The following is a 27696-nucleotide window of genomic DNA, read 5'->3' on the forward strand; positions in this document are numbered from 1 at the left end:
TCTTTTTTAAATAATATTTCATGCCACAGCAGTGGGACTTGTATAAAAGTTGACGCCTTGTAGCCTGCAGCAGTTTGCAGAGCTGATTCAGTGACACACGGTCAGATAAGCCTGTGACACAGACAGTCAGGATCAAAGTCTACAGACCGAAGACTGTTACCTCAGTGCTTCACACATAAGATAAAGACCTTTGCATACTGCTGCATCACCAGTAGACACTCTTTGCATATCACGTCTCACTCTCTGCCTGTCTCACCCTCTCTCTCTCTCTGCCTGTTGTCACTGAGGGAGAAGAGAGAGGGAGGTTGAACTCACTCTCCAGGCAGCAGACCTTATATTACAGCAGGGCTTGACTAAGCGGTCTCAACGTGGATCACAGCCAGAGAAAGAAAGAAAGAAAGAGAGAGAGAGAGAGAGAGAGAGACTTGTCAATGAGAGCTGCTGCAGTTGTTTGGCTGAAACTTTAGCTTCATATCAGGCGTTTGCAGCCCGTGTGAGTGACAGCCAGCAGGGCGGAATCGGTTCCTGTTTGATCCTGGTCCTAATTGCCACTTGTGTGCACAGATCTTTCTACATGGCGACATTTCTTTTTCGAGGTGTGTCAACTTGTTGCCAATGAGCGCGAGTCGCAGCTTGTGGGAAGTTCATCATCATCTTCATCATCATCGGTGGCAGAAACAGCGGCAGCAGCAGAGGAAGAAGAAGAAGACCTTTTAAGGAACGGACACAGTGGATTAAGTTGGATTATTGTTGCGCGGAGGAGTGTGTGTGTGTGTGTGTGTGTGTGTGTGTTTCTTTTTGCTGTTTGTTAAGGGTTTATTTCACCAGCGGAAGTTATGACTTCGGTCTGGAAAAGACTGCAGCGAGTTGGTAAAAAGGCTTCAAAGTTTCAGTTCGTCGCTTCTTACCAGGAACTCGTTTTGGAGTGTACCAAGAAATGGTGAGTTTAAGGTCACTGTTATTTAAAGAGTCGGTCTGTCCTGTCGCTTATAGCCCAGATCTCCACTGTTTAACCTCATGTCATGTTATTAACTAGAATAAGACTCCATTATGAGCACGTCCAATCTCATGCTGCGGCTCTTTCCGCTACATTGAGACGGACGAGGGCGTCCCTCATGTATGTACATGTGCTCAGCTGCTCCTCACTGATTATGGGTTCGATTCCCGACCCCGCCTATTGACAAAGTGTGTGTGTGTATGGGTCAGCAAACAGTCCATCATTAGGCTAATTTATCTTTTAATGCTCATGTTTTTGCATTGCAGCCAATTCAAATTATTTACCATTATAATTAACATTGCTGCAGTGTCACAGAATACAGTGTGTTATGATTCTTATTCAATTTAAAAAAAAAATAAAATGTGTACAGATGCAGGCAGTCAGACCGAGAGCATTTACAGTACATCCTGAGCAAGAGGTAGTTTCTATATTCAATATCAATATTTGATAATAATCTATCATCATCAGAGCAGCATTAAAGCCACTTGTCTCACTGTTATTTCATTCAAGTGCAAGTAAATCACTTTTTTAGTGCCCAAGCTCTGTAGGGCTTTCCCCTCTTGTGCAATTTCCTGTTTTACAAAACATTTGGGAGATGGCCAGGTGATGCAGCATGGACTGTTACTCAGCTCGGACACAAGATTGAGCAGAAAATGAAACCAAAATAATGAATTTTAGGGGGCTTAAGTCACAATTAAAAGGGGGAATAACAAAACCATCACAAAATCTTTTTCTATTCTTGACTTTTTATGGAGTCCATTTGTGCCAACTTTATTTCAAAAATCTTGAAAACATAAATCACAGTATTGGTATAATATTGTTATATGTTGATATATCACAAAGACGTTTCTCTAGTATCTTTAAACCTTTGCCCACATGTCAGTGTGGCCACACTCTTATCTGTCCAGAACACAGTGAAGTAAGGAATAATTGTGTAAGCAGCTTGTCAGCAGCACGATAAGAAACACAGATCAATTTTCTGTCCTGCAATGACTGAAGGCTCTTGTTAATAATGTTTGAGAGTCTGATCAGCAGCAGAGAGCTCGTCTTGTCCGGACATGGACATGGGAGAGAGAGACAACTCCCACGTACAGTGTGGTGAAATCTGGGTTTATATGAGTTGAGCAGGGTGCTGTTTAAACAGAGGGGAGAGAAGAGAGGAGGAGGAAGTGAGAAAAGACTGGAGATGAAATCAAAGTTTCAGTCATGTTACTTCAGTCACTGTGTTGTTTCGGCCCAAAGTTCTTGTGTGATTAAACTCTGTATCTGGTGTCAGAGGTTACTGACGCTTAAAAATCATATCAAGCATCAGAGGTGGGAAATGAACCCTTGGCCACGTGGGGGGTTCAAAATGTCTCACAAGTTGTGTGTGTGTGTGTGTGTGTGTGTGTGTTTGGAGTTCTAATTTAGTTCTATGATTTGAGACATCCGGCTTTCTTAGAGATCGTCACCAACACAGACTTGTTATTGAGATGCATATTTAGACTTTGTATGAGATTTGTGACTGCAATTCCTCTGCCAAAAGTACAACTGTAATGTGATATTCACCAGTGTATTCAATACAGTTTTAAAGCAGCTACAAACAATATTTTTCATAGTGATATTAAATGACAATGCCAAAATAAATCAAAGGATTTGTAAAACTGAATCTGCAGATATTTATCGCCTGAATCTGCAGCTCCTTTCACCTTTATGGAGATTCGTAGCGTGTTTCAGAGCGTTGTATAGCTGTCCAGCCCGCTGCAAACGAATCTAAAAGCCCTCTGTAAACATTTTCAGCACCAAAAACAATACAGACACAGTTCATGAATAGCTGGTGAACACAGTGACACATTCAGCAGGTAAAGAAGCATGAATATTGGACTTACATTCACCAAATGGTCATTAACAAATGGATGAAAATGTTGCTCTGTAAATGGTGGATGTGTTGATAAGCAGCTATTCGCTTGCTATTAAGAGGTGATAACAAAAGAAAACTCAGTAATTGCAGGTTCAAGTTTTATTAAAGACAGGTTATATTTATATAAGGTTATATTTTCATGATAGCACTGCTGGAAAAAGAAAGATATTCTCCATCACAAGCGCAGATGAATAGAGGAAGACAGAGCAGTTTGTACATGACAGCGGTCAGAAAATGATAAACTGATAAAATGATAAACTGACAGACGGTATAATAACACATTACAGTCTTCGCACCATTGTTACAGTATCAGAAGTACAATCAAAGTTCATTTCCTTTTACATTTAAACATGGATGTGGGTGATGTTTATCACTCATGTAATACATCATTTGTCTGCTTCACCAACCACAAAGTACAGTAATGACATGTTGCTAAAGTGTAATGCCGCCCTAATGCCCTTTGTTACTGCGCTGACTGCTACCATAGAGGTTTTATGTCTCTGTGTTTCCCAGCATACTTTCTTGTCTCCTATGTTTGCTCTTATTTGCCTCTTTCTCCTCCTCTCTCCCCTCTGTTACTGTCGCTCGGTGCCTGTCAGGCTATTTCTGATGCCGTTCCTGACCCCCTAACACACATGTACCCAAACAGCCCTCTCTGCTATACCCGATACACAGAAAAACCAAAACTTGAAACAATATTCAGCATCTATAAACTACTGCTATTAATATTCTAAAGAACGTGAAATGGTTGTAAAGATAATATATTTAGAACTGGCTGTGAGCTTTGAAGAGTGTGAATTATTATGTGCGAGTGTTTTATTTGGGGACTCTGTGTGTGTGTGTGTGTGTGTGTGTGTGTGTGTGTGTGCGTGTTGTCTTGTAACGGGGGAACCTTCTTCCTGTCGAGAGACACGCCTCTCTCAGGTCACGTGACTGCGCAGCATCCAGTTTCACTTCCTGTGCTGCAAAGGACTGAGAAAAAAAATGGAAACACACATACACTCATTACCAACACACACACGTTAAATTAGTGTAGCCTGATTACGAACAGCTCCATGAATACACACACATGTTGTTCATGCATTTATAGTTTTACATACAGATGAGCAAACATATTAATACCATGTGCGTAAACAGTCTCTCTGTCTCTCTCTCTCTCTCTCTCTCTCTCTCTCTCTCACACTCTCACACACACTCTCACACACACACACCAGTATTTGACTTCAGGGCCTGATTATTCAGCAGTGACAGTCATAAGACCCACTACTAGACCTTGCTTTGTCTCATCTGTATAATATCCGCTCTGTTTGGAGACATGATTGAATGAAGTTTGAACATGGGGACATTTATTGTCCATGTGTCCAGATGTCATTTCTATGTTTTGATCAATGATCAATGATGTATGTTTCTGTAGGCAACCAGACAAGCTACGGGTGGTGTGGACCCGGAGGAACAGACGCATGTGCTCCAAGGTGAAACCACTGAAACAGTGCACACACACACACACACACACACAGTGTCACAGTGTCACAGTGTCACCATGTTGTATGTTGTGCAGCTCCACAGTTGGCAGCCTGGAATCAAGAACCCCTACAGAGGCATGGTGGTGTGGCCCGTCCCAGAGAACATCGACATCTCTGTTACGCTCTTCAAGGTACCAAAGCCAGAACACATTATTTACTCTGTACTCACACTGACAGGTGACACATTAGAGGAGACGTGAATCACATGCTGTGGCATTCAAATTCACCAGATCTCAAAACAGCTGAAAACTTCTGGGAGATTTTGAAGTCAGGTGTTAGATGGGGATCTCCACCACCATCATCCAAACACCACTCTGAACTCTAATAGAGTTCAGAGCACTTTATTAATCCCAGTGTCACAATATGCAATATCACAAAAGACAAAAAAAACAGCACATGATACATATGAAGATATTTATGAAAGGTTAAAACAAAAACTTAAAAACAAATAACTAAAAACTTGACTAGAAACTGAAGTGAAACTAAAAAACTTGGGCCAAATATAGTGAAGGCTAATAGACACTTTATATTGTCATGTATAGATTTGACAAGGTGCTTCTCTTGAATACATGTACATAATACATACAATTACTGTATGTACAGGTATGAAAAAGAAATAGGAATATATGTACAAGTACACAGAATACATGGATTTATGTGCAGATGCATAGTAAACATTTGAGTAAGATATCGAGTAATAATAGTAAAATAAAGATTCACAGTTATGAACTACTTATAATAGTTATAGAAATGTGTGTCATATTTACACATAAAGAGTTTGTGTTTTACAACCAGATGAGTAAATTCATGCATTCAGTAAATGGCAACGTTTAGAAGCGGGTGGGTGGGATGGATGTAGGTGTACATGCACACATAATGAGCAGAGAGGATGTTTATTGTTTGCTCTCATCTCTTCAGGAGGTCAATGCTGACGAGTTTGAGGACAAAGAGTGGACCTTCGTCATTGAGGGTGTAAGTATCTCTTCACCATTTAACCAACTAACTGTTTCCTAAGTAATGAATTAACCCAACTTAATTATTTTCTCAATCAAATGGCCAGATGTAGTATAAATCGAACATTTTCATTTTATGCTACTGTTAAGTTCTACTCCGCTGCATTTTAGAGGAAAGTAATGCATAAAGTATTGCATTTACATGTTGAACAGTAATAATTTTCCATCAATCATTTTTTATAAATTTGTGATTTTTGCTGCGTCTACTTACGCTAACGATCTGAGTGCTTCCCCCATCTCTCCTTTTGAGTCTTTATAGTGACATGATTCAACATACCACACATGTCATGGTTGTTTTTGTCGGTCACGTAAAGGAGAACAAGGGGCATCGTAAGGTGCTGGCCTCAGCAGACATCAACCTGAAGAAGTATGCCAGTCCGACGCCAACTCAGACCGACCTGACGCTGAAGCTGAAGCCGCTGTCTGTCAAAGTGGTGGATGCCACGCTCAAGCTGTCGCTGTCCTGTGTGTTCGTTCGTGAGGGAAAAGCCACGTGAGTTATTTTCCCCTGTTGTTCAGTAGCAGTGGTCATGGTCGTTCCTGTCTTTGTGAGAAGTGTATTTAAAGACCAAAAGACGTGTTTTTTATGATGTCTTTGTACTAATTTATAATCACACATGTCGCACAAAGCCGCCAGTGCCATGATGTTGATGTCCCAGATACTACTAATGCTTCAACAGTACACACTTGAGCTTTTGTGAGTAATAAATGCCCACTTTGTTCTCCTCAGTGATGAAGACATGCAGAGTCTGGCCAGCTTGATGAGCGTCAAACCCACAGATATTGGCAACTTGGACGACTTCAATGAGAGCGATGAAGAGGAGGACAAGAAGTCTGTCACTGCTACAGGTAGGCAGACGGACACAAACGCCTCTTCTTTTCTCTGATCTTCGCTGTTTCATCACAACTCTGACATTTCCTCCCCTGCGTTCTTTTTTCCTCTCTCATCCGCTCTCATCTGCTCTCCCCTTTTTTTTTTCCCCCACTTTTCTGACTGCTGCAGTCGTTTCACACACTCTAACTCGCCCTAATCGCCCTGCTCCTCCTCCACCTGACAAGCGGACCTCCGCTGGAGCCGCTACTCCAGCCTCAGGTAGTTTCCTTTCGCCCCTTTTTTCACACGCTGCAGCTGTTTTGTTGTCTTGGCAGGTAGAAGGAGGCGTGAACAGGAACTCCCTCTCCCCCATCTGTTGTTGGGAGGCTCAGTTTATATAACAGTATTTCACACGCCCATGCCATTTGTTCTGCATACCACATATTTCTCATATAGGCATTAAACACTATTAAGAGTCATGTGGTCACTGACTAATGGCAAAAATGTATTAAAGTTTGTTTGGAAGCATGAAAAGCTTGCTGACAGCAGATCATGTGCCCCTGATGTCTCTGATGCTTCTATTTTTAGAGTGAAACTAATTACAAGTTCATGGTCCTTTTTAAATGTTCTTACTACATTTACTGTACATCTTTGTGGTGTCTCTGTTGGCTGGTACAGCACTAGTACTGAACTAAAAAGTTTAGATTTTTAAAAACTACAAATTCAGCAGCAAATGCCAAAGACATCTGATTATAGACGTACATTGGTTAACCAGATATGGACCAGTGGTGGAAGAAGTATATATGCAGATCATTTATTTAACCTGTAGCAGTACTTTACCAATGTAGAAGTCCTGCATTCAAAGTCTTACTCAGGTAAAAGTACAGAAATATTATTAACTAAATATACTTTCACTCATTAAAAGTGATGCAGGTTGGTCCTTTTCATGTAGCTGAATCGTTTATGGGATTATTATCACTGATGCATTAATGTGTGAGCAACATTTTTGTTATAGTTTTATAACAAAAATGTACTTTATACTTTATAAAGTATTGGGCAGTTTAATCAGCAAAAAAGTCTAGTCTTATAAAGTGTTTTTTGTCTAAGAGTCCTAAAAACCTTATTATTAGAGTGCTGGGAGAATATTTAAACACTAGAAAAGACTAGTTTTAGAGTCAAATGACTTGATGAGAGGGAAATTGCTTTTCACTGGACAATAATATCCTGTTGGAGAAGCTGCATATATCTTGTATGGAAAATAATCTGCAAAATATGCAAAGTAACCACTAACTATAGCTGTCAGGTAGATGTAGTGAGGTGAGAAGTACAATATTTACCTCTGAAGTAGCACTGAGTATAAAGTAGTTGGAAATGGAAAATAAGTAGAAGTACCTGAAAAGTGTACTGAGCTATGAGAGACTCAGTAGCAAATGTCTGCGTGTAGAGCACATTCACCAGAAATGTAAGGTAAACGATATGAAATGGGCTCTAATTCCATAACAGTTCATTACATTTTTTGCGAGTCATGTGATTAACAAAGGATCCTCATGACGGTTGCACATTTTAACGACATGGGATCCCAACAGTAATGTTATTTTCAGCATCATCTCATTTTCATTCTCAGTTCATGACTTTTTCATTCTGTCTTTTTCATCATTTCTTTTCTGCAAAAATCTACTTTCACTGATCCATCCATCCTTCCATCTATTCATCCAGCCTGTGGAGGTGATCCTGCCGTCTTCTCCCGTCCTCCTCTACCTATTGCTCCTCGTCCCTCGCCCCGTCGCTGCCGACACCCCTTCACTACCCCCGTCCAGTCAGAGCTCCAGCCTTCCCCCGGCCCCTCCCCTCAGCCCTCACCCAGATCCAAGCATAAAAAAGCAGCCAGCCCTTTTCTACCTGACGCACTCTCTTCTTCTGACCCACCACTTGATCCTTCGAGCTCTCAAGTCAGAGCAGCTACTCCCCCGGTCCAGAGTCCCCTCTCTGTCCTGCCTGTCTCTGATGTGTCTCCTACAAATCCTCCATCCCCCAAATCCTCAAGTATTCCCATAATCACGCCTTCCTCCCAAAACACTTCCCCTTCTCTTCAGCCTGCACCTCCCAAATCTGTGTCTACATCAGCTGAGCCTTCTTTAGTCTTTGTTCCCCTGAATTCCTCCTCAAATACCCCCTCTAAACTGTCCCTCGGTGCCTCCAAAACAGCCGTTACCTCCCAAACTCCCAAACTTCCCTCCCCTGCATTGTCAATCCCCACGAATATCATAACATCATCCTCCGCGGCTCCTCAAACGTCCTCTCTCACTGTATCCACTGCTCTGACCCACAAGACCATCTCCACTGCCTCCCAGCCTCTCCCACCCAACTCCTCCACTCCCCCAAATCCCTCCCTGTCCTCTGACCCTCCATCCGCTCACCCTCCATTCACCCGGACCCTCTCTCAGCCTCCCTCTCTGCCCAGAATCTTCCAGTCAGGCTCAGGAAAAGGTATCAACTGGCTGGCTGGCAGACAGTCATGCTGCATGCTTTCCACTAACTGATTCCCTATGTGTGATGGTCTGGTCTGACCTTGTTTTCTACATGATTTAGCTTCATGCCCATGGTACCTCACAAAGTCAAATACAGTGTGTGCCATACTATTTATATGCAGTATGTTGTGATGTGAGAAAGATCCATGCATGATATCTGAATTTATAGTAAAACATTTTGCCAATGCTGATGAGCCAGAACAACTTAAGTCCAAGAACTTAAGTCCAACCTTCCTGTGAATTAAACCAGTGTGCTCATAAGTCAGTGAGGGAAAACATTAAATGAAGAATTGTTTTAGTTTTTATTTATTTGATTTAGATCATACTGTCTGTTCTACTCTTATTAAAACAATGTTGAATGATAATAATTTACCTATAATTGACTATTATATAAAATGAATGAACAATTACTCAACACAAGCATGTGCTTAAATGGATCTTATACAACTTTTCTTTTTTTTCATCTTCCTCTGGTTTTGTGTATATTTCACATACAAAAAACAAACTTAGAAGTAGAAATATTGAACATTAAGAAAATGAAATATTCAGTTCAGCTTTCTCAATATTATTCCAGTAATTGCATCAAATAGAGGAAAACTTTAGGTTCCCTCTCACCGTTGAGACGTGTTTGTTTAACGATCACCTCTGTGGTGTAGAAGAATCAGTCAAATGCATGAAGTAAAATTAGCTATGCGTTTCCCCTTTCGTTCTTCACCTCTCAACAATTACTTCTGCTTTGTTCCTCTTCCTCTGTTTATTACTCCTCTTTCTTCCTTCCTCAGTTCCTGTTTCACATCAACGGCGCCCCCCGGAGGTTCAAACTGCAGATGATCTTACTTCAGTCTCTGGTCTGTCTGTTTGACTGTCTAGACTAGAAACATGACAATCTATCACTAATATACGTTTAAAAATCTCATTTTCTTCTCATCTTTTCTTCTCTGTTTGCATCGTCTGTCCTGCCCTCTAGGCCGTTCTCACATTTTCAGACCTCAGATTGTCAAGTCAATCGCCCGCCCCTCCTCTCCCTCTCCTTTTTCTGCTGACGCCCTTCCTCTTGCGTCAACTCCTCCTCTCCCCAAATCCCTCCCCTCTGTCTCTGAGTCAGGTAACCATGATTCCACTCTTCACTCCTACAAATCTGCTTCATCTAAGCTTTTCACATTTCCCTCCCCACCTCATCTTTCCTGTCCTCCCTCTTTATTTTCCTCAGGTACTCAAGGTGCGTGGTTAAAGTCTGAGTCTGCTCCGACTGGTAGCGTCATCACCCCTGTCCCTCTTCTGAGTAGCCCTGACCTTGATGCTCTCTGTGACCCCGAGGCTCCAGCCCTTAATGCCTCCCTCCCACGCTCCTCAGCCCCCCGCTCCTCTTCTCTTTCCACTTCTGTTCTATTCTCCTCTCCTCACCCTCAGCCCGCTGTCTCTCCCTCTGCTCCTCCGGCTCAGATCAGTTCCTGTCAGTCAGGTACACCAGCCAACTAATCAAACGGTCTCACGCCAGGAAACCACACGTATCCTTCCTTTCTTGCAAATATCACTGATAGTGTAAAATTCAGTGTCTGACCTCGCTTTTGCTCTTTACAGGTCCGACGTTCCCCCTCATTCAGGTGGACAAGGAAGCCACTCCAACCCCTGTGAACCGACACGAAGGGTCTCCAAATAACCGGACAGTGGCCAACATCAGGATATCCAACCAGCCAGTCAGCCGTGCCCAGGATTCAAAGATCACAGAAAAGAAAGCTGAGCCGGCAAGCATCAGGTGAGTCCACGGGATGATATCACATGAGTGGTTAAATTTAAACCGCTTGGTTTGGACCCTCAGAGATATGTTTGGCTTTGACATGCTGTTTGAAAAGAAAACATGTCAGCAACCACAGGCCTGAAGAGCTGTAGTGGAGTTTGGGAGATACATCTTAGGTGACAAAAAAGCTGATTAAATCAGAGTGTGGATCAGAACAAAACACCAAAAACAAGCTCAGATTCTTGTTCTTGTGTCCTTCTCCAGTTGTCTTAAGAAGAACAGACTCAAATGCAGAGAGCACGTCTGCACAGTCTGGGATGTGCTGCATGCTTGATGTTGCACGATCACTTGCAACATTAAAAGCAAATCTGCTTGTTTGCTTTTTAGTTAGATGAGAACATCGATAACACTAGCTTAGCATAAAGACCGGAAACAAGGACACACAGCTAGCCTGGCTCTGTCCAAAATTAACAACTACCAGCATCTCTAAAACTCACAAATTAACACATTATATATATTTATAAACATTTGTTCCATACAGAAACCAGAAAGTCACTGCACCCTGCCCAGAAATAGTCCTGCAGCACTTCAAGATATTATGTGTTAATTAGTGAGCTTTGGGCTTGAAATATAGAGCTATCCAACCTCAGTGCTGACTGAGGCAAACCTGTGTCAGCTTGCTGACGTGTGTGGTTGAGTAACAGCTTATCCGTGTTTGTTGATCGAAGGCTGAGAGACGTGTTGATCCACAGTTGCTTAAGGCCTCATGGCTGCTTTGTTCTTGGTGTTTGTGCTTCCTTGATGTGAGCAGTTGCAGAGTGTTTTGCACCCTCAGGTCAGTAGTCTGCACTGTGGCCTGCCTGTTTCCCACTTTAATCACCTCCTGCACGCCCAGCCTTGTGGAAACTCACCCGCTCATCTCCCGAGCCTGACCTCCGATGTTTCTGTCCCCCAGTCCTGCACAGTCGCGCTCAGAGCTGATAATAGCCCCGCCCCCTCCATGGCCCTTCTCCTGCTGTGAGAGCTCCACCCCTCAGCAGCCCTCCACCAATGTTGTGGCGGCGTTTATCACTCCTAAACAGCCAAATGTTCAGGGGGAAAATGTTTCGAAAACGCCAACCAGTGACACGGCTATTATTAGCGGCCTTAAAGCCAAAAAGCCACTGGCAAACCCTGAGCCCGAGCCTGACTTTGATGACATCATCTTTGAGTCATTTAACCAGAGACAAGAATCAGGGGGCTTTTTTCTGGAAGAGGATGACTCTAAGCGGGATACTATCAAAAGGTGTCCTCTGGGGTGAGTATTTATATTCACAGATAAAATCAAGAGCCAGAATTTGCAGAAAAATAAGGTTTCAAAATGTGAACTGATGGTGCTGATACTAGTGAACACACACACACACACACACACACACACACACAGATTTAGGATTAAGGAATACTGTTTATCTGCTCTGCAGTCTTGAACAGAAAACCAATGAAAAGGCCTCTGGAGAAAAGCCGTCACTGACAGAACAGTCAGACGGAGCGGCGACGGAGAAGGAGGAGATGAAAGCAGAGCAGGAGAAACAGAAGGAGAGAGAAAAACAAGAGGAGGAAAGGAGGAGGAATGAGGAAGAGCAGGAGAAGAGGAGAAAGCACGAGGAAGAGAAGAAGAGACTATTGGAGGAGGAGAAGAAGAGACTGTTAGAGGAGGAGAAGAGGAGAAAACATGAGGAGGAGAAGAAGAGACTGTTAGAGGAGGAGAAGAGGAGATTCCTACAGGAGGAGGAGGAGATTAAGAAGGAGAAGGAAAGGAGGAAACGTGAGGAGGAGAGACTCCTGAAGGAGAGGAGAGACAAACAGGAGAAGCTGAGGGAGGAGGAGGAGAAGAGGAAGCGGGATGAGGAGGAGAGGAGGAAAAAAGAGCAGCAGAGACTCCTGGAGGTGGAGGAGGAAAAAGAAAAACTTAGGAGGGAGGAGGAGAGGAGACTTGAGAGAGAGATATTCCTGAGGAAGATGAAAGAGGAGGAGGAGAAAAGGGTGGAGGAGAGGAGAGTGTTTGAGGAGCAAAGAAGGAGGAGGGAGGAAGAGAAAAAGAGGCTCCTGGAAGACGAAGAGAGGAGGAAGATGGAGGAGAAACGCTTGAAGGAGGAAAAAGATATGGAGCAACAGAGAATGAAAGAGGAGGAAGAGAGAAGAAAGAGGAAGGAGGAAGAGGAGGAGAAAAGGCGTGTCCAGGAGGAGGATAGAAAGAAAAATGAGGCAGAGAAGGAGAGGAAGAAGGAGGAGGAGAGGATGAGAGAGGAAGAGAGAAAGAAAAAGGAGGCAGAAGAGGAGAGGAAGAGGAGAGAGGAGGAGGAGAAGAGAGTCAAAGAAACAGAGGAGAGAAGAAAGAAGGAAGAGGAAGAAAATGAGAGAGTGCTCAAAGAGGAGAAGGAGAGGGAGGAGAAAGAGAGGGAGAGATTCTTAAAGAAGGAGAAAGAAAGGATGGAGAGAAGGAAGGAGGCACTCTTGAAGGAGCAGAAAGAAAAGGAGAGGAAGAAACGAGAGGAGGAGGAGAGGAAGAGAAGGGAAGAAGAGGAAAAGGAGAGACGGCTGCAAGAGGAGCGGAGAAGGCAGGAGGCAGAGAAGAAGAAAAAGGAGGAAGACAGGAAAAAGAAGGAGGAGGAGATGGAAAGACTAAAGAAGAAACAGGAAGAGGAGGAGAAGAGGAGGAAGGAGACTCGAGCAGTCTGCAGTGTGGAGGCCAACAAATCAGACGAGGACAAGCAGAAGATGAGAACTCTGGTTTCATCTTCCTCTTCACACACCGACTTCCCTCCAACCGGCTTCACACACTCGCCTCCTCCTAAAGGTGCGACACAAACTCCACTTCCTGCTCCACACCTCCCTCCACTGGACAAAAACAGCACTGCATCCCAGCAGCCGCCCTCTGAAATCCTCAGCCAATCAGGAGACAGAGAGACGACCCTCCAGTCAGTGGATAAACCAAACTCTGCCTCCAGCGAGCGGTGAGTGACACCACTGAAACATTTCACTGTGGGTGTTCATTTCTTTAAGTTTTCATTCCTCAAATGGCTGCCGCCTGCTTTCTTAATCAGCAAATAGAATCAATCAATCCATCAGTGTGAGCCGTAAAAACTTGTTTTGTCTTGTTACTCTGTGTTTCTGCACTATTGTGGCATCAAGTTGGGTTGGATCATTCAACATTTCTATTTGTTCATTATTATTTCTGTTTCTGTATTTCTGTTTGATTATTTCTATTATGATTATTGTGTGATTCTATGCTCATGTAAGACATGATTCCCTCTGCGGTAGGGGTGGGCAGATCGATCCCCAAAGTACTGATATTTCTTGTTTTCAGTATCAACATGAGCCACACTGATGCATTTTGATACAACTCGTCTTAGTGCTGCACTTCTTTACCTCTCTGCTGGTGTTGTGTGTGCACGAACTACTTGAGAGATTAAAACCTGTCTTGCATTTAGATACATACGTGATTAGCAGAGAATAGTCAAGAGAAAACCAGAGAAAAAAATTATTCAGATTCAAGATTCAAGAGGTTTATTGTAGCTCCAGTTGTACAAGTGCACTCGTTTGAAATCCTTTGGCTGGGACATCCGTTTCAGAAAGATGAGTATTAAGAGAAAGATATGTATAAAAAAGTAAAGATATATAAAGATCTATATAGAGAGGAAATAAATGTTAAAAAACTGAATATGAGATACTGAAGTATGGCAGCAGCAAAGGGTATAAATGCAATAAAAACATGTATTTATGTGTAAATCCAATAAGTATAAAAGCATAAATATATAAAACAGCCTAACATCAGACATAGAACAGAATGAAAATGATTAAAGTGCTTATGTTAAGTAGATTATCAATAATGCATTCACCTCATAATAATAAAAAGTATAATGAAGAATATTGGTATTTATATCAGTGATCCTGGCTCGTGGTTTTATTTGGTATCACCCACCCCGATTGTTCCGGACTGTTTTATCATTGTGGCTTTCCTCCTGTCCCTTTCTTATTTCTGCCGAGCTCTCTATTCTTGCGTCCTCTCTTCCTTTTTTCACATTTTCCTCTCTCTCTCCCCTTATTCCAGTCTGGGGCAACCCTCATTCTTAAAGGAAGGCTCATTGTCAAACATTGTTGTACCAGAAAGGAAAATACCTGCCACGTGTACTCCACCTGGCACCCAGTCAGGCCTCAATGTTCAGTCCTCTGCTCAGGATAAACCAATCACATCAGAGGTCGTGACCCTGGTGCCACCTCCACAGAGGCTGTCTGAAGCAGAGGTTCCTCTATGGAAAGTGCTAGAAGGGAGAAGTGGGGAAGATACACCTGAAATCTCTGCCAAGGATGGTGCAAAACCTTTGTGCAGAGGGTAAGAATGGACGAGGGGACATGTGTCTGGCTGCTTCTCTGCTCTGTCTTTCTATCTGTCTGCTTTGCTCTGATGTCTGGCGTCTTAATGATGTAGTAATTGGCAAGTGTGAAATTGTATTGTATCTCTTATGTGTTTTTTCTTTTCTTCTAGCTCACACAAAGAAGATGCAGCTGAGGTGGAAACCCCTGCCAGGCAGGAGCACCAGCCAATCACAGCAAAAGACTCAGAAACGCATCACAATATCCCACCTTCTTCTCAACCCGGTGCACCACCAGTGAAAGCAGAGCCCAAAGAGCCAGAGGGACCCAGCGAGAAACCAGCAACCTCATCCGAGGTCTCCCCCAAACCAGCTGGCGAGCGCACGGCTTTGGCGCTGGAGCAGCTTCTGCCCTCAAAACCAGAACCAGGGCTGCGGCCGGAACAAGTTCTCCAGCCATCGGGAAACCCACAACAGGAAGAAGCAGATGAGGAGAAACCAGCGGAGCCCGTGGCTGGTGGTCAAGAGAGTTTAATCAACAATGAGGAGCCAGTGCGCGAGGCAGAAAAGCAGCTGTGGGCGACTGTGGAGGAGACCACAGCGGAGACAGGCGCAGAAAGAGGGATGGAAAGTAGTGAGAGCACTGAAGAGAAGGATGAGAAGCAGGAGGAGGGTGGTGTAACAGGGGGGTGAGTCAGTGACGGTTTCCGTTCAGCTTGGCATGACATGTCTGGTTTGCTGACAAACCACCACATCCAGACACACACTCACGCACACCTGCACACGTACGCGACTAACATTCGTCTGTGGTGCTGCAGTCTGACCACTGCTTACTCAGCAGCTGCAATTAACCTCATCTGATGCTGTTCTCCTCATCCCAGCCTCTGTCTATGCTGTTAGACTGGTTGTTTCAATGAAAATTGTTTAATGAGAGCTTTCCACGAGAGTAAAATGTGTGTGTGTGTGTGTGTGTGTGTGTATGTATGTTGGGGTGTCTGTGTGTGTTTGTGTGTGTGGCAGTGCCCAGAAACGCGCGCACACAGAGGCAGATGTGTGTGTTGCAGAGCAGCAGACGGAGGCGCCTGCTGGCTTCATGTCAGCAGTAGTTGGGGTGTTGTTCAGAGGGTGAGTCTCTCTGCCTGCCCGTCCATAAAACTATGGTGTGAAGCATTATGCAGAAACGTTCTTATAGATCAAGCCTAAAGACACCATTAATGGAAACTGGAAATGTGGCAGTCTGTGTTTACAGTATTCAAATTATCACACATTACATGGGCAAATTTTATTAATCTATTTGTAAGTACATTAATTACTTTTTGATGAGTTATTAGTTATCTTCATGGCACTTGTTCTAGTGATGGTTGCTTGCTACACTTGCCTTTACACATACAGAGTACATGAGTGCTAAATGTTGTGGTTTAGTGCTAAAAAATTGTACATAAAACCACCATTTACCAGTACCCAGAATACACCATACTGTTGGTCCAAGTAGTGTAGTAGTTGTGGTTATTTGGTTACAATCCACTCAGTGAGCCGTCGTACATGAAGATAATTAGCTTTGTATTATTTTCTGAGCTGATCTGAGCTCTCACTTGCATGGCACCAGAAAGCGTTGTCACCTTTTGCAGTATTAACGGCAGTGGCCTTGAAAAAAAAAAAGAAGCATAATGTGGTTCTCAGTGCAACCAACAATAAACGTTTCCTCTGCGTGCTTTCACATCGGCCTTTGGACAAGCACCAAAACAAAGTCTGAGAACGAACTATTTAATCAAGCATGCCGTCTGGCCTTCTATCACACTGTTCACAGCCTGCTGAGGTCATTTTGGGGTGAGCCCTGTCTCAGAGTTTTCCTGTTCCCCATGTTTGTCTCTATAGCTATGAGACAGTGGCCTCCATCCTGCAGACAACTGGATCCACTGATGCTGGTCATCCTCACCGCTCTGCAGACCAATCATGCCTCCATATAAGTAATGAGGATCAGCCGCATTTACACGATGTAGATGCAGAGAAGCCAGATGACGATCCATTGATTCCCATTGGTGTGGACATTTCGCCACCCACGGCTTTCTCTGACACCACAGAGAGCCAGACAATTAGGGAACAGACTGAATTAGCCCAGAAATCAGAGTGTTTACCCCCTCGTGGGCTAAGCCTGGTGGCAAGTCTGAGACTGGCAGCAAGTGAGCAGGAGAAGGAGAGAGAGCAGGAGAGGGAGAGAAGAGAGAAAGAAAGGATAGAAAACATGAAGAGGGAGGAAAGAGAGAAGGCAGAGAGGGAGGAGAGAGACAGGAAGGAGAGAGAAGAGGCAGAGAGGAAAGAGAGAGAGAGGACAGAAAAAGAACAGGAGGAGAGACAGAGGTTGGAAAAGGAGAGAGAAGAGATGGAGAGGACGGAGAGGGAACGGGTGGAGAGGGAAAAGGAGGAGGAGAGAAAGAGGTTGGAGAAGGAGAGGAAAGAGCTGGAGAACAAGCAAAGGGAGGAGAAGGAGAAGGCAGAGAGAGAAAAGAAACAGCACATCGAGAGGTCAGACAGGGAAGAAATCACAAAGGCAAAGGAGGAGAAGATGAAGCAAAAGGAAGAGGTTAGCAAAGGAGAGAAACCACAGCAGAAACAAGAGATCATTTCAGGCTCTTCCTCACCGCAAAACAAACAGGAAGTCATGAGCAGCCAATCAAATGACTGGCCTCCTCTGAGGGAAGCAGAACTGGATGACATTGCATATGACGAGAGGTTACAGGTTGATAAGGAGGATTCAGAAAGCAAGTCTGATACCAAATTAGTGAAAACGATTGACCCTAAAACTGAAGTCAAACTGGCTTCTCCCAGACCTGCTGATTCTGCCCCTGCAGCCACACTGACAAACCAGCTCAACCCCAGATCAGTCAAACCTGAGGACTCTTTAATTGCTATTAAGAAAGCCCCAGACAATCCTGCTCTGAGATCAGTTAAAAAAGGCAAATCCAACTTGAAATCTGAGGCCATTCCAGTGTGGTTGAGAGAGGAGGAGGACGAGGAGGTGGAGTATGAGAGAGGACAGGAAGATCTTGGCTCCATCTGGCTGGCAGAGCTGTACATGGAAGGGGAAGCAGGGTGAGTAAGGGGGGTGAGAGCGATAACTTAGAGGCAGGGAGAGAGAGGTGAGTAACCAGAGGAGAATTGGCTATGAGAGAGAAATCTGCCTGTTGCCTCTTATGGATCAGAGGACTGTGCCTGTGCATTTTTGTGTATGCTTCCTCAAATAATGCTTGAACTCATTATATCTGCAGGGAAATAATAATTACAAAGCATTACTGTCCTTCATTTACTGAGGGTTTGGCCTTTTCCTGCAGAGCTTCTCAGAAAGAGTTGTGTGTTGGCATGTAAGTCATATACCACATGTCTCCCCCACAAAACAGCATCATTATCTCGTTATTTGTGAAGGAAACTGGAATTTCCTCTTTGCATCTTGCCTTGGTTATGACTTCTAACAGAGGTTTTCAGACTGAGGAGAAAGGGAGAATTGTGAGATAAGGACAGTTAGGTCAAATCTGAGCACACACATATACACATTTCTAGATTCAGTATGACTTGATCACTATCTCCGATGTCCTACCCAAATAAGCATCCAAAGAACCAGAGGGTAAAGAAAAAGCATGCTCCATAAAACTGCAGAACTTGCCTGAAAATCGTCACATTTTTAAACCCTCTTCAGTATAAAAAAAAAAATCCAATGATAGTTGTCTATATATTCATGCTAACTGCAAACAGCTATGATTGCATTGCAAGGCTCCTTTTATTTGTTCAGTACTCACTGCAGATAAATAGCATGTCAAGTAGCATGGATGAGTGGACTGGTTTGGCCTGTGGATATTGCATTTCAGTGGATGCTGGAGCATGTTTAAAATTGGTGTCTCGCTTTGGTTGAGTATTTATTTGCCTCTAATGTGTCCAGTTTGGTATAATCTTGCATAGCCTGACCTCTGTCCCATCAAAGTTATGGAAGTCTTGGGAAAATCTTGTCCAAACAATGGGGATGTCAAGACCTTTGGAAAACTTGAGACGGCCATGAGATTCGCTGAGTTTGGAAAAAGCACTGCTGGAGAGTTTGTGTTTTAGGTGTCCTTTAACAAGCTCTGCCCTTAGTTTAATTTGATTTTTTTTTAAGTATAGCGACAACCAACTGTGTCTTATCTAAACATTTGTATTCTTGAATTTCCTCCGACCTTTGTGACTTAAGCAAGATGGAGCTCTGGCTGCATGAGATGAATGGTGTTATGTTGCCAGAAGGGAATGCAGCATAACAAGGACATTGCAATCGTTTTTTTTTTTTCAAAAGCACTTCAACCTTTAGTTTCAGCTCTGAAATATCCTTTTCTGTCTTCAGCCCAGGCCACCCTACCCTTGATGTTACCCAGAAGCCCTCCTCACTTCCTTCCAGTGGACAAACCTTTTATGAGGGCTCTGCTGCCAGTCAGCCAAATAAACCCAAACTTGCTCTAACCAGTCTGGCTGACCATCCTCATCGTAAATCTCATTCAGGGTCTAAGCAAGAGGAAGAAATCAGTTGCACAACTAGGGCCAAACCTGCTTCCCAACATAGTGGGGCACAACAGCCGTTAAAAGAACAGAGAGATGATGTTGTCACAAAAACTGGTCACGGTCTGGAGGCAGCAGTCAATGAGGAGCGAGAGCTTGTTCAGTCGTCCGTGGTGCCTTGGCCTCTTCCTCCAAGCGCAAACACCTCCAGCATACACGCTGACACCAAACACACCAAGATGCACAGCGACACACAGATCAGTGAGATAAATGTCGATACAAAAATGGCAGAAATAGCTGCAGATTTGCACAAGAGTCTTGAAATGAGGGATGATGGCGACACGAGGCGCAAGCACACACATATCGCAAAGAGTGACAGTCCACACAGCCTTCACACACCACCACACACTCCTGGTCTTGACCACCTCACCAAAGACCAACAGCTCCAAGAGGAGGAGCAGTTCTTATTGGCTAAGATTCACCTGATGACAGGTGACACATCCCCAGTCTCTGGTCCTCGCAGTATGAAGCGCCTTATCCCTGACCCCTGTGATATTGACAGTGACACTACAGAGCTTGATGATCACCATCAGCACTTGATTATTCCCTGCACTGATACTCTGCAGGAAATATCACTCACTGAGGCAGAAGAGCCACTGGCCCATGAGCTGGGGCAAAATCAAGGAGAGGAGGATGTGTAAGTCAGCATGGGCTGCCAACCTGTGCTGCTCTATAAAATGACATGCCACTGAAGCATTGTTTATGTTTTGTATGTATGTAGACTTCAGACTTCAGACTTGAATTCCAGACAGACTTTGGACACAAAAATGAGAACTTGACACTAGCATTTAGCTCAAAGTAAAGACTCACAGAGCCTCTGGCATGACTTGTACTCTTATTTACATACGTAGCCGACATTGAGGCCTGTTGCTTTGAAGTTTTATGTCATGTCAAATCTTAAGAGCATCAACATGCTGAAATGCAAAATGCTAATGCAAACATTTGCAAATTAGCACTAAATGCAAAGTACAGCTGAGGCTGATGGGAATGTTGTTAGTTTTTGCAACATTGAAATTTGGTCAGATATTGGACCAATTAAAAATTTGTCCCGATGACGGTGTTAGATGAAAAGTGAATGGGTAATGAAAATTATCAGTTCTTCCATGATGTCTGTACCGAATTTCATGGCAATCCATCCAACACTTGTTTCTCTTAAAAACCACAAATGTGAACCTCATGGTGGCGAAAGAGGAAAAGTCAGGGGAACTGGAACTTGAAAGTAATGAGGATACATCTTCTGGGGACCATGTCTGAAATTAATTCTATGGCAATCGATCCAATAGTTGTCAGGACATTAAAAAAACAAAAATATCAACATCATGGTGGTGCTAGTGATGGTTATGGACTGACTGACTGACTGACTGACAGCCAAACTGACATCCACTGACCCATGCAACCAGAAAGGCTTGAAACTGTAGAAACAGCTTAGAAGGCAAAATCTTCAAATGCTGTATCATGTGTTGAGATCTAAATTTGACTTGTCTTGGCTTAATTGAGATTTGACTTGGACCCAAAAGACTTAAGACGCTCTGGCAGTATGTGTGTTTGTTTCCACCTGAGTGCATGAGAGGTGCTGTGTAGTTTCAGTAAATGCTGCCATGTTGGACCAAGTTCTGTGATAAAAAATTGACCAAACAGCATAGATCTATGTTGAGGCAACCATGCGCAAAATATAAGTTCCTGTTCTTGTGTGTGCTGTGTGTTTCCTGTTATGCCTTCAAACATCAAGTCAGTGCTGCCGTCTGTTGTGTCACCAAGCTTGCATGTCTCCCGCTTGCATATACGAATCACTGCTGGCGATGCTGATACTAGGCTGCTTAGACGATCTCTTTTCTTCTATTAAACAAAGTCCATCTTTTCTATTGTTTATGTCCTGTCTCGATTAGGCTGAAAGGGCAACCAGCCGACCTCCCTGATGGTGGAGAGAAGAAACCGACATCACAGCTTAGAGACACACACACCAGTGGTAAACACACTGATACACACATCACTCCCCAGTACCTTGAGATGAAGACTTCTCGACTTCCTACGTTACCTGAGGAAGAAACCTCTGACCTTAAGTCCCCTGATCCTGTTCCAGCGGTCAGAGAGGAGGCTGATGGGAAGGACGATGCAGCTGAGGTCAATATACTCAACATCGATAAATCACAGACACACACAAACACACCCACAACAAAAACTGAACTTCTTTCTCTGCATGCCTCCCTCCTCCTCGTCTCTCTTCCTCCTCCTCCAGGGTCTGGTGAACTCCAGCCAGTCACTGCTCCAGTGGTGTCAGAGCATCACAAGCGGGTACCGGGGCATAAAGATCACCAACTTCAGCACATCGTGGAGAAATGGTCTGGCCTTCTGTGCCATCCTACATCACTTTCATCCAGATAAAATGTACGGCTGATTGCTTCCTTTTTCCATTTTATATAATTGTAGATTTAATCTTTTTAGGGCTTTGGGTGTTGTTTGGACAAAATAAGAATTTTGGACAAGTCCGTTTGTGTTCTGGGCATTTTTGTATTATTTTCTGACCCAAACAATTATTTGATTCATCAAAAAAATAATTAGCAGATTAATTGATAACTCATTGGTTTCATCAGTTTAAATGTCTTAAAACCACTGTAAGTATGTTCTAATTATTTTCTGCCCTGCTTTTGTCCCTGTAGAGATTTTGACCAGTTGGCCTCTCAGGATATCAAGCTCAACAACAAGAAGGTAAGGACAAGGCTCATTTTGGTCCATCTCATATTCAGAGCGATCAGCATAGTATAGTTACTACTTAATAAATAGGTCCAGAATTTCCAGGCTGGAGTACAGAAGGATTTGTATTTCGTAATGTTTTCCTTATAATGTTACTTCTGTTATTCACCCATGTACTTTCTAATGGAGGCAGGTGATATGGTATTGACTCGTAGTCAGTGCTGTGTAAATAGTGAAATACAGAATCTTAGTAACACAATATTTTGAAACGGTTTTAACTGATGGTAAAATAGGGTTCAGATAGTATCAGGCACACAAAAGTATGTTATCCCCCAGTTGTAGTCTACTTGTCAGTGAACCTTTTTTGACACGATTCGTTTCTTTACTGATGACGTCTTTCTATTCTGACAACAATCAGGCGTTTGACGGATTTGAGGCGCTGGGCATCTCTCGTCTATTGGAGCCATCCGACATGGTTCTCCTGTCCGTCCCTGACAGACTCATAGTCATGACCTACCTCAGCCAGATCCGTTCGCACTTCACCAATCAGGAGCTGAGCGTGCTGCAGATTGAGCAAAACAGCAGCCAGTCCAGCTACGGCCTCGCCCCCTCTGGTCCCGTTCCCACTAACGTTGATGCTGCAGCTTTCTGCATGGCCAGACTGAACGAGGGAGTGAGCCTGGAGGAAGGGGGAAGCAGCACGTTGGTCGTCCCACCACCGAGGACCAAACGACTGATTAAAGGTGTCTGTCTTCAAAAATGTCAACTTTCTTCTACTTTTAATATTATGTTTTTCATCATTATAACATCTGTCTTAAAGGCTAATTTTAGCCACAACACTTGTTTGGACCTTCTTGTGGGTTCCTCATAATAAATTTAGCCATCAAATCCATATTCCAAGGTAGTCAACCTTTCTACATACAGCAAATCATGCTCGATTTCATGGAAATGTGTAAATAAAACACAAATAATCAAGCAGAAAAAAAGAATCAAGACAGAAATACAGAAAAGGGAGGAGGAGAGGGGAATCATTTGTGCGTTTCTAAGGAACTTAGGAATGTGAAGTAGCACAGTACCAGAGCAAGGATAAACAAATCACTAAATCAAGTTTACAGCACCTCAATTAAGATTCTAGTAGGGTTCCTAAAGATACCAAATACGTGATGCTGAATTCAATGGAACTGTGTATAAAACGAGGCACAGCCAGAGTTTTCCATTTGATGCCATAAACATGACACTTTGGATAGAATAGCTCTCATAACGTGTATTGTTCTAATTTTAAACCTCTTGAAAATTCCTGAAAGCATATTTTCACAATCAGCTTCTCTCCATGAGTGAAGGGGTCGTCCATGAACACATTTTATGCCAAAGCTACATGAGACAAGTCTGTCTGTGCTGTTTGGTCAGTGCTCTTCTCACTGGTTTGAGGGAGGTGGTATTCAGTTGGAAAAAGGTGATTCTGCCACATACTTTTTTGCACCGAACCAGATTAAGCAAAAGAACTGAATCCAAGTGTGATGACAGTTTTCTGAGTTAATATTACTTTTAAATGTTATTTTTCCAGACTTTAACTTTGATTGTTGCTTATTTAGTCTTTCAGACTTCAAGGAAGGTTACTGAGGCAATTGTGTGGAATAATGAGGCTTAAGAGGTTAAATCCAACTTCTGACAGTTGTTCCCATCTGTTTTTAGCTGATGAGTCACTAACTCCGATCCCACCCCCGAGGTCGGTTAACAAGGCAGTTAAATCTGGACAGGCTCAGGTAACATTTTCTCTGTACTGTAACTGAATTTCATGTTAAATTGCAATATGAAGCTTTAAGTTGTAATTTGCCCCGTTGAAAAATTATTCCATACACTTTATTTCCTATATTTGTCATTTTATCGTTATTTTGTGTTGCTCTTGTCCAGGATGAAGACACAAACTCTACAAAAGACATCCTTAAAAATACAGGTGGGTACCTGAAGCCTGAGCATTTCAGAGACAATACTCTTAACATTTAAAATATTTATTTGATTTCCCATCTTCTATATCTTTTACACAATTTGTCCTGTGTTTGTGTGTGCAGAGAGCGAAGCTGCGACCCAGCCTACCAAACAAGAAGAGGAAACAATGGTCAGTTATGTATTCCTCACTTATGTTTCTCCTCTTTACTTCTTGACTGATGGCTGCAAGAGGGCTTTAATCATATTTTCTTTTACCTTTTACAAAATTTGCTAAATTCATTGAAAAGAAACCACTTCCAGGGCTCTGGACATTCTCCATTCACAGCTGGTATTTTCCATCTTTTTGATCACTCTCTAATCTTTTGACCTTCTTCTTCCTCTTTCTTTTGATCTCCTTTCCCCCCTTTCATTGTGGCTGTCTGCCATTGTCTTGTGTATGTTCATGTGTGTGTGTTTGCATGTATGTGTGTGTGTGTGTGTGTGTATGTATAATGGGACTTGTGGTCAGTGTCTGCAGGACACCAGCCAGTATGTGCTGAGTGAGCTGGCAGCGTTGGAGACGGAGCAAAAACACATCGACAGCAGAGCTGCTGTGGTGGAGAGACGACTGCGAAGCCTCATGGAAACAGGTGCACACACACACACACACACACACACACACACACACAGATACATCATGGCCAACAGGTAATGAACAGATAGATAACAGAGGATAACTCAGGGAGCAGGAGTGAGAAAGTAGATTACGTAGCCTATATTTGTAGTTTTCTCTTCAAATTTTGCTTTGCATTCTTGTTTACATTTTTCATACCACTTCGACTGTACAGACAATTTATCTGTGTTGCTCATTGTTTCTTTTTATATTCATATAAGTCTATTATTTTTAGCCCAGCTGTTTGCCTATTTCTATTTGTCCCCTTGAACAAATTCCTTGTATGTGTACACATACTCAATAAAGCTGAGTCTGATTTTGATGTGCAGCATCACTACAAATAAGATCTGCATCAACTGTCTGTTCAGTCACATTTTCTGTACCACTGGTCACCTTTCAGCAAGTCAGAAGTATCCTAATTTATGACTTGAAGACTTTTTCAGATGTTAATGAAGATGTCCAAGAACCCATGAGGCCGCTGTATTTTGCACACCTGGTGATGATGAAGGTTTTCTGTCGATACAGGGAGCGACCGTGATGAAGAGGAGAGACTGATCCAGGAGTGGTTCACTCTGGTGAACAAGAAGAACGCTCTGATTCGCAGACAGGACAACCTGGAGCTACTGTATGACCTCTCACACACAGCATAAACAATACGCACATACGCACACACACTGTATTAGACACTTCTTTTTATTTGTGTGGTTATTGACTGCATGCACAGACAAGAAGAGCAGGATCTGGAGAGGAGATTTGAGCTTCTGAACCGAGAACTTCGGGTCATGATGGCTATAGAGGGTGAGTAAACAACAGTGGCGGAAGAAGTATTGAGATCATTTACTTAAGTTAAAGTACCAATACCACAATTATAGTAATACATTAAAACTGCATTTTATTGTTTTCACTGTGGCGGATCTAATATAAACTCTCACATACTGTTGGGTAGTTTAATCTATAAATTGTAGAGTTTATTGTATGTTTTGTTTGGAAAATGTCAATTCTAACGGTGAAATACAGTATATGTAGTGGAGTAGAAGAATAAAGTTGCTTAAAACATCTCATTGAGTACAATCTGCTGAATATTTGTACAGCACCTTTTGAATGAACAAAGGAACTCACAGATGGACAATAAGACAGTAAAAATGCAAACAGTGCATTTAGTTACATTCCACCATTGGTAAACAATTAGCGATCCTTTTTGCTGTTCACCAGGAGCACCAGAATAACAGATGGATGTTAAGTCTCTTGCTCTTTATTACTTTATTATTTCAACAAACTGTCCTTTCCTCACAGTACAGTGGTTTTATGAACCATTACAGTACCTAAAGTTGTGCCATTCGTCCCAGCAGACTGGCAGAAGTCGTCCACTCAGCAGCAGAGGGAGCAGCTGCTCCTCCAAGAGCTCGTGTCTTTGGTCAACCAACGGGACGAGATCATCAGAGACATCGACGCAAAGGAGAGAGGGTGAGTATGAGTGCATGCGTAATTGTGTGAAAAAGACTAAACAAGTCACAGGGAACTAGCAAATACCTCATATAAAAGAGAAAGCATTGAAAAAACACTTTTATATACTATATATTTCATATTATTTGATTTGTCATGTTTAAACCTCCAGATTAATCCTTGTAATGTTGACTTGCATAAAGATAAACTATATTAACTGCCAGTATTTAATGCCAACACTACACTGTAATGTGTGTGTGTGTGTGTGTGTGTGTGTGTGTGTGTGTGTGTGTGTGTGTGTGTGTGTGTGTGTGTGTGTGTGTGTGTGTGTTTTCAGGGCACTGGAGGAAGATGAGCGTCTGGAGCGCGGTCTAGAGATGAGGAGGAGGAAATACGACAACAAAGATAAATGTGTCCTACAGTGAGAGGACACACACACACACACACACACACAGCTGAGCCTCTGATGCCTCTGGAAATATATATTTTTTTTATCTTGTTCACAATTTTTGCACACAAAATAAAAACAGGACTTTTGGGGCTCTGTCTTTTCCTGTTTTTTAGTGCCTTTACTTTTTCCGAGAGAACTGTTCATGTCCATTATGAGGAAACCTGCTGTCAAAGTTTCATTACTTTCAGTCTGTCTTAATGTTCACATATTTTTATTTATTTAAATGATGTGTCAGGCATCTATTGCACATATGGTGTTTAGTGTGTTTTTGTGTATATTCTTCTCTGAGTTTGTTCAGAGAAGTATTTGATCATTGGCTTTTTCTCATCTGTTTATAAAAAGAATTGGTTCCCCTTGTCACGACAAGAGTTTGCCACCATCTGTTAAGGCCGAAATGAGCCACGTTACCAACTTTTAGAGGCAAAAGTTTACACTTGCTTCAGGAGATTTGTTCTGCTTTGGTTACCTTCCGTCTTACATTTCTGTTTCAGGCATTTCCATCCTGAAAGTGAAAAACATTTGGTTCTAGTTATACAAGTTATAAAAATACCATGATGAGTCATGAGCTGGTCTCGAACATTGAGAGCACAGGGTTCAACTAAAGGATGACCCCCAACATCACATTTTGATAAACGAGCATTTCCACTTATCACAACTCTTCGTTTTTTAGATATTAGATTTTGAAAGTGTTTTTCGTCATCAAACCTTGTGTGCATACAAAGGTTGCTCAAGGTGGTTTCCACCTTAAACCGTTATTTTAAGTTACACCCTTTCTGCCTTAAATCACCCATTATGTGTATGGTTATGATGTTCATGCTGTCTTCACAGAAATGAACCTGTTTCCTCATTTCTGTATCCCGACTACTGCATGCATGCTTTGTGAGGTGTGCTGATAAAGTGGTACTCTGTACTCTGTCTATATTTATGAGGTGAAGATTTGATGAATGATATTGTTGAATTTTTTTGAAGAAAAATAAATATTGGTTGGTTGCTTTCATCGTTGGGTTTTGTAGATTTTTTTCACTGAGGCGACCTGTGAAACATAATGCTCCTGTAGCAAACACATGTTTTG

General features: G+C 42.7%; 1 protein-coding gene across 9 annotated transcripts; it reads left to right on the forward strand.

The window, feature by feature from the left end:
* The first annotated feature begins 374 nt into the window (after positions 1 to 374).
* Positions 375 to 27621, forward strand: ehbp1l1b (EH domain binding protein 1-like 1b). Of its 9 annotated transcripts, XM_070843977.1 has the most exons (28): positions 375 to 940; positions 4312 to 4369; positions 4456 to 4551; positions 5339 to 5392; positions 5748 to 5926; positions 6164 to 6282; positions 6437 to 6526; positions 7964 to 8734; positions 9558 to 9623; positions 9743 to 9880; positions 9986 to 10237; positions 10357 to 10531; positions 11469 to 11810; positions 11974 to 13506; positions 14604 to 14885; positions 15039 to 15554; positions 21327 to 21561; positions 21677 to 21825; positions 22098 to 22146; positions 22550 to 22874; positions 23824 to 23894; positions 24043 to 24085; positions 24201 to 24247; positions 24587 to 24707; positions 25256 to 25355; positions 25455 to 25528; positions 26080 to 26194; positions 26511 to 27621. In XM_070843977.1, exons 1-28 carry the CDS (start codon positions 837 to 839, stop codon positions 26596 to 26598), a joined length of 6192 nt encoding a protein of 2063 aa, XP_070700078.1. In that variant the 5' UTR covers positions 375 to 836; the 3' UTR covers positions 26599 to 27621. The 9 variants fall into 9 exon arrangements, with proteins under 9 accessions (XP_070700078.1, XP_070700076.1, XP_070700077.1 ...); XM_070843975.1 differs by having other exon boundaries at positions 9743 to 10237; XM_070843976.1 differs by having other exon boundaries at positions 9743 to 10237; positions 24596 to 24707.
* The last annotated feature ends 75 nt before the right edge of the window (positions 27622 to 27696 follow it).

The sequence above is a fragment of the Pempheris klunzingeri genome, chromosome 14 (genome assembly GCF_042242105.1).
Source record: "Pempheris klunzingeri isolate RE-2024b chromosome 14, fPemKlu1.hap1, whole genome shotgun sequence".
Taxonomy (NCBI): Eukaryota; Metazoa; Chordata; class Actinopteri; order Acropomatiformes; family Pempheridae; genus Pempheris; species Pempheris klunzingeri.